This window comes from Anastrepha ludens, chromosome 4 (genome assembly GCF_028408465.1).
Source record: "Anastrepha ludens isolate Willacy chromosome 4, idAnaLude1.1, whole genome shotgun sequence".
NCBI classification, from domain to species: Eukaryota; Metazoa; Arthropoda; class Insecta; order Diptera; family Tephritidae; genus Anastrepha; species Anastrepha ludens.
In genome coordinates, this window is record NC_071500.1 from 130,982,438 (window position 1) to 130,995,323 (window position 12,886).

Consider the following 12,886-nt stretch of genomic DNA (forward strand, 5'->3'; position numbering starts at 1 on the left):
ATTTGCTCAAAGTAAACGTCTAAAATTTGAATTTTTGTAAAACAAGCAAAAAGATTATTTTTCAAGTCCCACGAAAGTATGTGATCTGTGTACTTAAAAAATAATTAAATAGCTCTGTCTTACTGGTCGTTGTCCAATATTTGGGCCTTACTCGTTTCGCAAATGTTCTATGGACTGATAGCAACTCGATTTTAGTAGAAAATAAAAACGATGAACGATTATTTAACGCTTATCTTCAGAATACTTAATAGTTAATAGATTTGCAAAATATTTCAGTGTATGCTCCATGACAGCCAAAGCTTTAACGAAAAGTCAACATTATCTATAAAATGTGTGATAAGGAATTATTTATTATTGTTGATTTTATGCACACAATTGTATAGTTATATAGTAGATACAGGAGATTATTTCCTATAATTTTTTAGAATATTTGGCTGTTTGAGTAACACTTAAATCTGGAAAGTAATCTCGGGTTTTCAGCAATTGAGAAATTTCCGCATATAAGTTATTGGTTCAAGCACTATGTGCTCATTGAAAATAATATTTTTATTTGCTTAACGCTGTTGTTTATTTTAAGAGCTAATTACAACTGAAACTTAAAAATATTTTCACCTATTCATTTCGCCCTAAGCTTGGCACAATTTCGGTGACAGTGATGCTGTTGTGCAGTTTGCGCTGATGTTGTTGTTGTAGCATTCGCCGGTAAGCTTGGATTTATATGGCGTGTGAATACGCTGACGTGAGCAGTTCAGCGCTTACATTCTGGCAGAATTTCTAAGCCATCGTCTGCCCTGTGGTGTCATGGGGGCGAGGGTTTTCATGTGTTAAACTTATACGTAAAAATATCAAGAGATTTGCTCTGACATTGAGCTACCTAACCTGAAACGTCTTTAGCTGCTTAAATATCGTGTTTAGTTCTATGATGGATTACTTAATTCATTTGTTGCAACGGCTCACATTTAATCGATGGTTACAAAAAAATCATAACAGACCGATTTTTCACTTTGTATCCGATTGACCTGTAATGTGTCGCTTTCTACTATCCCACTAACACGAGTGTCTATACGAACCTATATACTTGTATGTAGGCGCACCCGCAACATACACTTCTTCGCCTGGAATGCACTCCATTGCATTTTCGTAAAACTAGGAAAGTTGGTACGTTTTCTAAGCTTATGCGCCGATGCTTTGAACTTAGTACCTGTCTGCTAAAAACCTACTCTTCGAGTATGTACATCCTTTTACAGCTAATCAGAAACTCGATTGTGAACTTTCTCTGTACGGGTATAACAAATGCAAGAACTTTTCCTAAATGGAGAAAATGAAGTTTTGGTGAAGATTTGTCGAATTTTTATAAATCTTGTACAAAGTTTGAAACTTTGATTTAAATAATATGGCTTTGTAAAAAATTAATGAAAATCAAAGAAACAAATTCCTCGTATTTCCTTAATTAAAATACCGCATAAACGGGTGTATACGAATGCAAGAAGGGCAACTACTACATACAGACGCAAATATTTCTGGAGCAGTTTTTTCTTTGGATATTTAATGGCCAATGCCTTTTCTGGCTGCTTAAATTGGTATTTGTAATTGCCGTGTTACTACATACTCGTGCCCGAATATTTAAATAAATGCGCATTTTGTGTACATACTTACGCGTCATTGCACATGACATGTCAATTAGTGTTGCTAATTTATCAAACCAACACGTGAGTTTTCGATGAGTGGAAAGAAAAGCCAAGGTACATATTTTTTGTGTTTACGTTTTTTTTTCATTTTATTTCAATTTTATATTATATATATGTATCTGTGAGAGAATGAGATGACAAATGGATGCATTGGGAGCTTTTTGCAATTAAAATCTTTTTTACTATAGTTATCATACTTTTTGAATAAATGTGATTTCCATGCAAATAAAGTATGAGCTTAACTATATGTGACTGCCAATGCAAATATGTGTGTGTGGACTTAAATGAGCAATAAGTATTTTCCGCAACTTAAATTTTTAATTCTCACTGCAATTTAATTACACCAGCGTTGGGTGTGCGTGTATGCAATCGGTTTTGCGCCACTTAAATTATGATTAACTACCGATACTGTCATTTAATTTTCACTCATTTGTGTGCATTTAAACCTTCCCGGTGTAATTAAATATTCGTATTATGCACATATGCATGAATCTCTTTATTTTAACACAATATTATCTACATATACATATGTATGTGTAGTATATTCGCTGACGGATTATCTTTATGACTAAATGCAATTTATTTGCTTTCTGTGTTTATTGCAGTTGCATGAAAGAAATAAATTATTACATTGTCATAAACAAGATTGTAGTTGTGCGTACGAGTATATGGGCATGGCAATGACGCACATTTACTCACTTTGAAAAATGTATGTATGTATGTATACAGAAGTAATTAACGAGTGTCTTGATTGTGTTCATATTCAATCAAAAATTTCAAACCAGGCTGGTGATTACAACATTAACTGTATGTACAAATATCATTTAAACTTTCCTTCGAATTGAAACATTTTTATCCAATTTCAATAATTTTAAGAATTATATAGCGTGGCCCATTCACCCCAGAATGGCTTATGCTGAATTTCTTCTCAGAGTAAGTATCCGTCTCATAGAAACGAAAATATTACAATTTTGCTTTCTGCAAAGGCAGGAGGTTTTTAATTATAACCTCTTTTTTGGTTAAAGTACATTTGCAACGTTGGTAGCTTGTCGAGTGTTTCTACTCCAGAGTATATTCCCGACTCAAGACCTGTGGGACACCGCGCGCAGGCACATTAACTGTGGCGGCTGCTAAAAGTAATTAAACGAAATTATCTCGGTTTCTTGAAGCAATCAGATCAAATAAAGTTGATGATGAAGTCAGTACAACTCAATGAAGAGTTTGGAGTTGAATCAAATGTTGAAAGGCGCTTCAAGATATTTTACACGGAATGTTAATTGTCAAAAAAATTATTGAAAACCAGAAAAAAGTGTGTAAAAAAGTGTATATGCACCCGCATCCATGAATGTGTGTAAATATTTATATTGACGGAAACAGAAAATTAGGATCCCAGATCGGCACTTGGAAGAGGATGCCCAAAATATACTGTAAAATCTGTCTTTTAATACTTGAACTCCTTAATTTGTTTAAGTGCGGTAAAGATTGTCTTGGTAACAATTAAATCAACATGAAATCATGAATTTCAAATTCAATAGTATATAATATAATGTTTGTATACAAGTATAATATGAGTATATATATTTGTTGGCACATTCACCTAGCGTCTGTCTGGACAGAAAATTTAAATAATATATTTGACTATAAACGTAATGATCGTAGCGCATCTAAGGGTGACCTTGTAACCTAATAAAGGTACATTACAGCATACATATCAAGATATATATGTTAGTATGCATCTACACGTGTTTTGCACTCTCGCATATTCTCTTAAACGTACTTAAACAAGATTCGACAGTAATAATTTGAACGGATATGCTTATAAATTTGCTTGCGCAACTTCTAATTTTTCACTCTTCAATCCTTATATTTATACTTACGTATTTGACTATTTTTCACTTAAACAAGTAAAGTTTCAGTTATTGAGTAGTTCCTTAACAGACTTCATTTTCACAACTAATTTTTCTTAAATCATACAATGCATGTACTTGTACTGTTTCAAACATTTCGAATGTGCAAGATTCTACGGCTGTACATGCATGCAAATGTGGATAACCTAAATACGATTAACTAGATATTTCGTTACATATACTTACGTAGACATGAAGTAGTCTAAGTAGGCATGTAAATTTCCTAAAACACTAATTTTATTACATTTAAGCCCACGGCGTCTATCAGTGTGCGCAGACTTTGATTATTTTGCTCTATTCCATCCTAAAAGTGCGATCACCCTGATAAATATGTAAGTACTTTAGATTGCCGTAGCTAATCAAGGCTAGCAGCATAAGATTGCACCATCTCAGATTTGGTTTCTCGGCAGCATAAGTGCTGGGCACCGCCTCCGGCAGTGGTCACGATGACATGTACGTGCATTGTGGCTTCAGTTGCGGCTCAGTCTGTTCTAGGGGCTGAATGTCGGCGCGTTTCCAGTAATCGCGTACGTTTTCCACGGTCTCCAGGATGCGTAGAAAGTTTTTGCCTGCCAGCATTGCTATGTCTTGCTCACTCCAGTTGTGATCTTGAAGGAGTGTTGCCAGCAAATCTGGATATTTGGACGCGTCCTCAAGTCCGATAGGCGGCACTTCGATGCCGTCATATCCCGCGCCAATGCCAATATGTTGTACGCCAGCTATTGTGCGAATGTGTTTGATGTGTTCGACTACATCGCTCAGGTATGCCTGCTGACCACATGCAACATCTTCAGGGTCGAAGCTAACCATGATGAGGCCGCCATTGTCTGCAACCAACCGAAGAATTTCGTCGGGTACATTGTGTGTAGAGTTGCACAGTTGTCGTGCGGCGGAGTGAGAGAAGATAACGGGAGCGCGGGTGATTTGCAAGACATCGCGGGCCGTTGCATCAGAACTGTAGGACAGATCAACCATCATTCCGAGACGATTCATTTCACGGATAACCGCTTTGCCAAAAGTGGATAACCCGCTCTCTGATTCTGAAGCACTTGAGCCTGCCCACGAGAGATCACACTTGTGCGTAAGGCTGAGCGCTCGTGCGCCGACCGAATAGAATGATCGTAAAACCGCCAATGAGGAACCGATGGCGTGCCCGCCTTTTATACCGATTAGTGAAGCCATCTGCCCATGCTGTCGAGCTGTTAAAATATCCTTCGAGGAGCTTACCAATACCGTTTCCAGGGAGTACATTTCGGTCAAGCGTCGTATAATATCGATTTGTTCTATCGCCACTTGGACCGCATTCAGGCCTAATGACTCGCAAGGCACATACGCTGACCTGCAAAAACAAATGTATGGAAAGAAGAAAAGAGTTGAGACTATTGTTTTCGCTTCGAGGAAAGAGTCAAGCATGAGACAAGCTTGTATAAAATCATTTTGCAATCACAATTTTTAAATCCACTTCGAAGGCTTTAATAAGAGAGCTAAAAGAGCCCGATGAGCTCATACCGAACAGACTACGTCATCTTACGGATGTGATGCGAATGCTGTGATTGCAATCCTTTTTGATTTGAATTACTGTCATCCAAAAGTGAACTGTTGTGTGCAAAATACGCAAGTGTACTTCTCCGTTTCTTGGATGTCCAGAATCCTTAACGACCATCCAATTCTTTTGAGGAGAGTATATAGTACAAATAGCAGAAAGAAGATTAGCCGAAAAAACTGAACCCCAAAAGGACGGAAGAAATCTGCAATAAAATGCTCTATAAGAACAAAAAAATAAACTGAAACTAAAACATATGTGTAATGCCAGCTGTTCGTTATAGGCCAATGCAAATGGTGATGGAAATTCTGAATTTTGGGCGAAAATACGTCAGATATATGCGAAATTAGTCATGCCGCTCTGACAACAAAATGAAACCAGCGGCTCATTTCAACCTGTAGAATCTAAGCTATCGACGACCGAGTAAATGTGAAAACTCAAACCCCCTATCCTATTTCGGTTTATCATTATTCTAAGGTGCTAGCAACTATGCAATGCATGCAAATGTTTTAGTACCACTTTCTGGTATCTGTACTGCTAAAAAACACGTGAAGCATTACGAACTTATTGGCATAGTGCCAACTTCTTTGTGAAGCTCTCCAACAATCCGTAATATGAGTAAATTGGTAACGATGTCGCCATCAGCTTCAAATGTTCTACCTCTGAGCTTTCCGCTTCTAGGGTATCTGACAAAACAACACCTTCGAGGATATGCAAGTACCAGCCAAGTGGCCAACATAATCTTACAACTTCCTACTTTAAGTGGCATAACAACTCAAACTATATATAAAGAAAACAATATTACCTACCACATTTGCACACCAACTAGTCCTTGCTTCAGCATCTCCATATCCGTCTGTGCCCACGAAGGCCGCGTCCATAAAATCTTGGCACTGGGATCGCGTCTCATATGCACCAACTCTAGACTGTTGTGCGCGTACTTCCGGACATTCCACGCAAAGTTGTTGTGGCCATCCACCAGTGGAACCTCTTTCAGTATCCGCTGTACGATTCTCAGTCTCTGGGCATGTGAATTGCGGCTTGGCGCCACAAAGTGTTGGTATGCGAACATGGCGACGATGGTAATCAGGCAAAGTACAGCGATGAGAGTCAAAAATATAGCACAGGAGCCACGGCGCGCTTTGAAGCGGTGTACTCTGGCACAGCTGTCACTGGCTGCTTGGTGAGCTGTCTTCGATTTACGCTTGATGTTAGCGGGGTGAGCGGTTGGTAGCGGTCTGCCGTCGCCAAAGTTCACTTTCGACTTTTCAATGCTGGCAATTTCGCCACCGGAATCACTGTTCGAAGTTGAGTTTTGGCGAGAGAGTGTGCGGCGTGCATTGGAGTGCTCGGTGACATCAGGTAAACCGCCGAAGCCAGTCGACTGCAAGAGAAGAAAAGAAAGTATACGTACATAAGTTGCTGTTTACATTGTAGCTGGGTTTTGGTTTAAATCTGGGTCGCGCACTAATCTGAACGGAAATTCTGATTATGTGTGAAAACCGATAGGCAATAAATTTGAAATTTGGTTGAAATGTTGGCCAAGACACGCATAGTGTTGCCAGGAAATTCGCAAAAAGTTATGCATTTTTGTACAGCGAAACCGCAGAATGCTCATTGAGCGCTGAATGTTTGCAGAATTCAAACAGCTACACAAGCAAACCATACACAAACAGACACTAATTCGCTTGCCAAAGGTGTAAGAAAAATTTTTGTACTTTATTTAAGCATTCAATGCAAAACTTGGCTAAAATTCAGCCAAAGTCTTTAAATAACGAAGAAACGGGATTCTAAGTATGCGATGGGTGTTTTCGTTCGGTATAACGTACATAGGTGTATTACAATACACATTTATTAAACGATTAGGACTGCATATTTTCAAATTTCATATTGATTAAATATCAAAAATAACAATATTAGTGATGCATGCTTTTCTATTTGTTAGCTTCTTTACAAATATTTCTCTTATTCTAATGAGCAAACCAGTGCGAACTTCTTATGCAACAATTGTTGAGAAGGAAACGTATCGTGCGCCTCTTGTCAGTATGTACAGGCTAACTTCGGAGGATTATGAAATGTTGGAATCGTTGTGTAGAGTTTGAGGCTGACTACTAAAAATAAAGGCAGGCCCTCCATTTATAGGGAAAATACAAACGGGCATCAACACATGGCGAAGAAACTGGGCCTAAACCTGTAAACAAAGCATCAAAGTAAACTGCGGGAGAATCACTTCCTTGTATACCATCCTACAGGCGTTTGTGCATCTAGCAGGAAGGGAACCATAAAAAAGCTTTCTTGAATGCCTTAAAATGCCTTAGCCTCATTTTTCCAACCACACTTATGCAATCAGTTTCGCATATGTATGAACGAGTATTTTTTATTTTTCCATGTGCACATTTTCTAAGCTCGATATGTTACCCAAATGTAAACACTAATTTTTCACATCAATATTAGGTTCTTTGCTTTCTGCTGTTTTGTATTTCTCTTTTATTTTATTTTTATTTCTTGCTCCAATAATTTGTTTATATTCAAAAGAAAACGGAATTGAAAAAAGTTAGCCTATTTTTCTGTCTGCTTTTACACTGTTGCCTAATAGAAGTGTGGCCGCCATAATTAGAAACTATTTAACCAATTCAATTCTAACAACATATTCAGTAAAATGTATAGTCACCCCCACTACCTATAATGGCTTCACATCTTCGAGTCAATGAAAATACTATTTTTAATGTTTAAAAACCAGGAGCAAATTTGTTTTCCATTTTTTCAGATTTGTAAATTTCATGATAATTAAATTGGAAGCCACGAAAAAAGAATTTTAAACCATGCTTTTTTACTGAAAACCGGACTGAAATAAAGAGCAATTCGCTGTGGTATGCAAAAATTTAATATTTTAATATTATAATATAATTATTATATCACTTCTAAGAGCGACTGGATATGTTGCCCTCTCTACTCCCTCACTCTCGCTATGAAGAGTGGAACAATGGCCGAACTTTTTGTTTTAGTAAATTACAAACTTTTAATTACATCACGAAAAGCCGCAAGTTAATTCAGCCATGTTATTGAAATAGTCCGTATTCAGTGTTGGTGTATTTTTTCATGCACTCGTATTTACTCCTGCAACAGTTTTTGCATAGTACAATTTTTTCACAATTTTTAGTAATTTTAATACATTGGCTACAAATGTACACGAAAAATTAAAAATAGAATATGAATGCAGTTTTTTTTAGTAAAGGTTACTGCTATATTTAATGGGTAATCCAACATTTCCATCAGGAAGTATAATTTTATAAATTGCGTTTAAAATTCATGCGTAGTGAACGATATGTATTACCATTTTATTCAATTAAATGCAGTAAAACGAACAAATCTTTGTTTTGTATGAATTTTTATTAAATTTCACTACAAAGTTAATTGAAAAAAAAAAGGAAATTATTAGGGATATTTTTAGGAGCAAAGAAACTGCGGCAACCACTTTGTGTTTGGCGCTGATGTCGACAGTTGGGCGATTATGTTTTAATTGAATTTGATGGTTGAAATTTGTGAGGTTTCAAATTAAATGGTTCACATTTATTTATACAACTCTAAAATATTTATGTGCACTTGTATTTTTTGATTAGTTCCACTAATAATATGAGAACGAAAACTTCACTGTCGTGTAAAATATACTCAATCTGATTACTTGGATGAAGAAATGGCGTAGTAGCACCTTGTTGATTTTTGAATTTTCTGATGGCAAATTTTCTGTTTGTTATATTAACTTGTTTGCTTTTTCTGCTCCTTGGGAGAGATTTTCGCTTGATGGCTGGTGATGGCTATCGAACACAACTAAAACTTGTCGTTGTTACTTGTAACATTGTGCTACTTACGAGTATTTTGAAACGGCTTCATGTTATGAATTTAAATAATATAAAATTAAGTAAATAAAATATCGACAAGCAAGGAATTTTGTTTTACAAGCTTAAGTGATGATGAGAATAGAAAAAATAAGCATATTTTTCAGAAAAAGTTTCGGTAAAATGTAACCATTTTTGCCATCCCAAATTCGATATGAGTAATTTTGCTTTGTTGAACCCTTCTACTTATATAAATAAAGGAATATCTTTTAAAGTTTGAAACCAGATCTAGACTTAACGGAACAAATTTAAAGTTCCTCCTAGAACAAATTTATCCAAAATTGAAGCAAAGCAAAGCCCGAAACTTCTCAAACAATAGAATTAGCAACTGCTTTGCGTTAATGTAAATATTTGCAAATGTATATTATATTTTAGCGATGTGTTTGCTTATTTATAATTTTTGTTGTACATTTGTGGCCATAAAATGCGAACTAGTTATGTAGGTGCCAGACAAGCAGGCTCTAGACACGACTCCTTAATTTGGAATACCAGCCCAGTTAGAAAGTTTCTGTGAGAAAATCCAAATGTTGTGAATGCATTTCTTGGATTCTTGGTATGAAATTCCGCTTAAATTTAGTTTTCATATATTTATATTTATTAAAAGTTTTTATACAAAACTCTCCCTGAAATAATCTTGTATGTAATAAAACTATTTATTTAAGAAAAGTATGAAAGTGTATTAGAACACCAAAATAATAAAAACAAAAAATAAAAAATAGTTTAAAAAAAGAGGTTGTCTGTAAAGTCGGTTTACTGACGATAGTTTAGCGTGATAACGTCATAAGAAAATACTGATTGAATGGTTGCATTTCCAAAAGAAAATTTTAATTTTATTTGTTTGATAGATATTTTGTATGGATATAGAGAATGAGTTAACATTAACATAACATAATATACTTTAACATAACATAACATAACATAACACAACACAACACAACACAACACCACATAACATAACATAACATAACATAACATAACATAACATAACATAACATAACATAACATAACATAACATAACACAACACAACACAACACCACATAACATAACATAACATAACATAACATAACATAACATAACATAACATAACATAACATAACATAACATAACATAACATAACATAACATAACATAACATAACATAACAAATTACCCCGTATTAAAGCACTTATCAACAGCTTTCATTTGATACCCATATTGTACATACACAACCAAAGGTTAGCCGGGTCCACGTTTTGACCTATATCTCGAGACCCCAGTCACGGAGCGGCATGAAAAATACTCTGTACTAAAGCATTCACCAACAGCTTTCATTTGATACCCATATTGTACATACACGTCCGAAGGTTACCCGGGTCCACATTTTGACCTATATCTTGAGACCCTATCTACCAATAGGTATTCAAACTATACGGAAATCATCTTCAATACCTTCTTAACAATGTGTGTAAGTTTGGTTTAATTCGGTTCAAAGACACGGCGGGTCCACGTTTTGGCATATATTTCGAGACCCTAGTCATCAATAGGTATGAAAACTACCCCGTATTAAAACACTTATCAACAGCTTTCATTTGATACCCATATTGTACATACACAACCAAAGGTTACCCGGGTCCACGTTTTGACCTATATCTCGAGACCCCAGTCACGGAGCGGCATGAAAAATACTCTGTACTAAAGCATTCACCAACAGCTTCAATTTGATATCCATATTGTACAAACACATTCTAGGGTCCACGTTTTGGTCTCTATCTCGAGACCCTAGTCACGGAGCAGCATGAAAAATACTCTGGACTAAAGCATTCACCAACAGCTTCCATTTGATACCCATATTGTACATACACATCCGAAGGTTACCCGGGTCCACGTTTTGACCTATATCTCGAGCCCTATTTCCAAAATAAAATATAATCCATGTTACTCGTGGATGATGTAGCTTTCGAATGGTGAAAGAATTTTTAAAATCGGTCCAGTAGTTTTGAGCCTATTCATTACAAACAAACAAAGTTTTCCTCTTTATAATATTAGTATAGACAACATATCTTATAAGGTATATGGTAAATATTAATATAATATACATTTTTTCCTTCATATATAATAAAAAAATTAATAATTATAACATTAAAACAACAGGTATTATTAACAAACTTGGTTTTATTTAAAATTCTTCAAGTGAATCAAATTAATAATAATCAATAAGAAGGCATATGCAAATACAAATACGTGAATTTATATATGTACATTTGCGCATATACATACATATATACGCTCACTTAAGTAGGAGAGAGCAAGATGTCGAACGTTGCCGTTCGTTTGCTTTGTTTGCTTTGTCGTTCGTTCCGCCCTTTCGCTGGCAGTTCATTCAATGCAATGAGCAAGGTAACGGCAATGAGCAAGGTAACACTAATATGAGCAAGGTAACACTAATGAGTAAGGTAACACTAATATGAGCAAGGTAACACTAATGAGCAAGGTAACTACATATGAGCAAGGTAACGACACATTTTTTCGTGCGTGCAGCCTGTTAAATCGAATTATAAGACGTTATCACGTCAAAAACTAAAAAACACGCTTTTATTGTTAATCGAACTAAAAAGTAGAAAATAAATTTTAATGACAAAGGGACCTATAATGAAGTAATAGCAAATCGAACGATCAGTCATAGTCAACTACCTCAGATCAGAATTATAACAAAAATTAAGATACAAATAGAGTAATTCAAATTAGAGTTAAAAGCGTGGGATGATTGATATAGTAAATATTACAATCATTCTATTGGCAACTACCTATGTACAGAGGGTTATGAAAGTAAAGCAAAATGCATCCCTCGCTTTTAACTCTAATTTGAATTATTCTATTTGTATCTTAATTTTTGTTATAATTCTGATCTGAGGTAGTTGACTATGACTGATCGTTCGATTTGCTATTACTTCATTATAGGTCCCTTTGTCATTAAAATTTATTTTCTGCTTTTTAGTTGGATTAGCAATAAAAGCGTGTTTTTTAGTTTTTTTAAACTATTTTTTATTTTCTACTTTTTAGTTCGATTAGCAAACAAGCGTGTTTTTTTGTTTCTTTTTTTAAACTATTTTTTATTATGAATGAAAATTATTGATATCATTGCAGTCAGTGAATAAATGATTCGATATATTCGTGTTATATTTAATTCCTTTCTTATCGACTGTGAGTATAAAGCTATGCAGTTATCGGCCGTGATAAAGAAGTAATCGGGATGAAGAACTTATTTCGTGGAGGGAGCCTGAGAAACTGATTTACAAGAATAAATAAAGATTTTTCATTTTACAACCAAATTCACCTTACTTTTCCTGGCAATGCTAATAAGGATAATGGAAAACTATTATCAAATTATTGCATTGTCATCGGTCCTTGATAGGTGTGCAAAATTTCAAGTCGATCAGATTTTTAGAAGCCAGTGAAAATTAAGCTCAAAGATTCCGTTACATACATACATACATACATACATACATACATACATACATACATACATACGTACATACATACATACATACATACATACATACGTACATACATACAACCCGAGCTAATAAAAGTGTGTTAATAAGTTTAACTTTTTATTGTTTCATCATTTAATTCATGCTCGGCCATTATTTTGTGACTTATTCTAATAACAATGTTTTATTTATTTTAGTGACTTACTCTAATGATTGTAAACTAACAACTTCTTCTAAAGCCTTCTTACACAAAATTTTTGGTTTTATTTTCATGCGGTGTATAAATATAAAGTAACGATGGTTTCCCTACTCGAGAACATCCTACATACAGTTGCCCATGTCCAAAGCATGGATAAGTTAGTTCAATTCCACATAATTGAAG

At 35.2% G+C, this 12,886-nt stretch overlaps 1 protein-coding gene across 1 annotated transcript in view; it reads right to left on the reverse strand.

Moving 5' to 3' along the window:
* Positions 1 to 1,763: 1,763 nt before the first annotated feature.
* LOC128861244 (uncharacterized) overlaps positions 1,764 to 12,886 on the reverse strand; it is a 28,453-nt gene continuing 17,330 nt past the window's right edge. Inside the window, exons 2-3 of the mRNA XM_054099221.1 lie at positions 5,948 to 6,522; positions 1,764 to 4,934 (exon numbers count right to left, since the gene is read on the reverse strand). Of these exons, the coding sequence (XP_053955196.1) occupies positions 4,037 to 4,934; positions 5,948 to 6,522 (1,473 nt within the window). The 3' untranslated portion in view covers positions 1,764 to 4,036. The remainder of the gene's footprint in view (positions 4,935 to 5,947; positions 6,523 to 12,886) is intronic.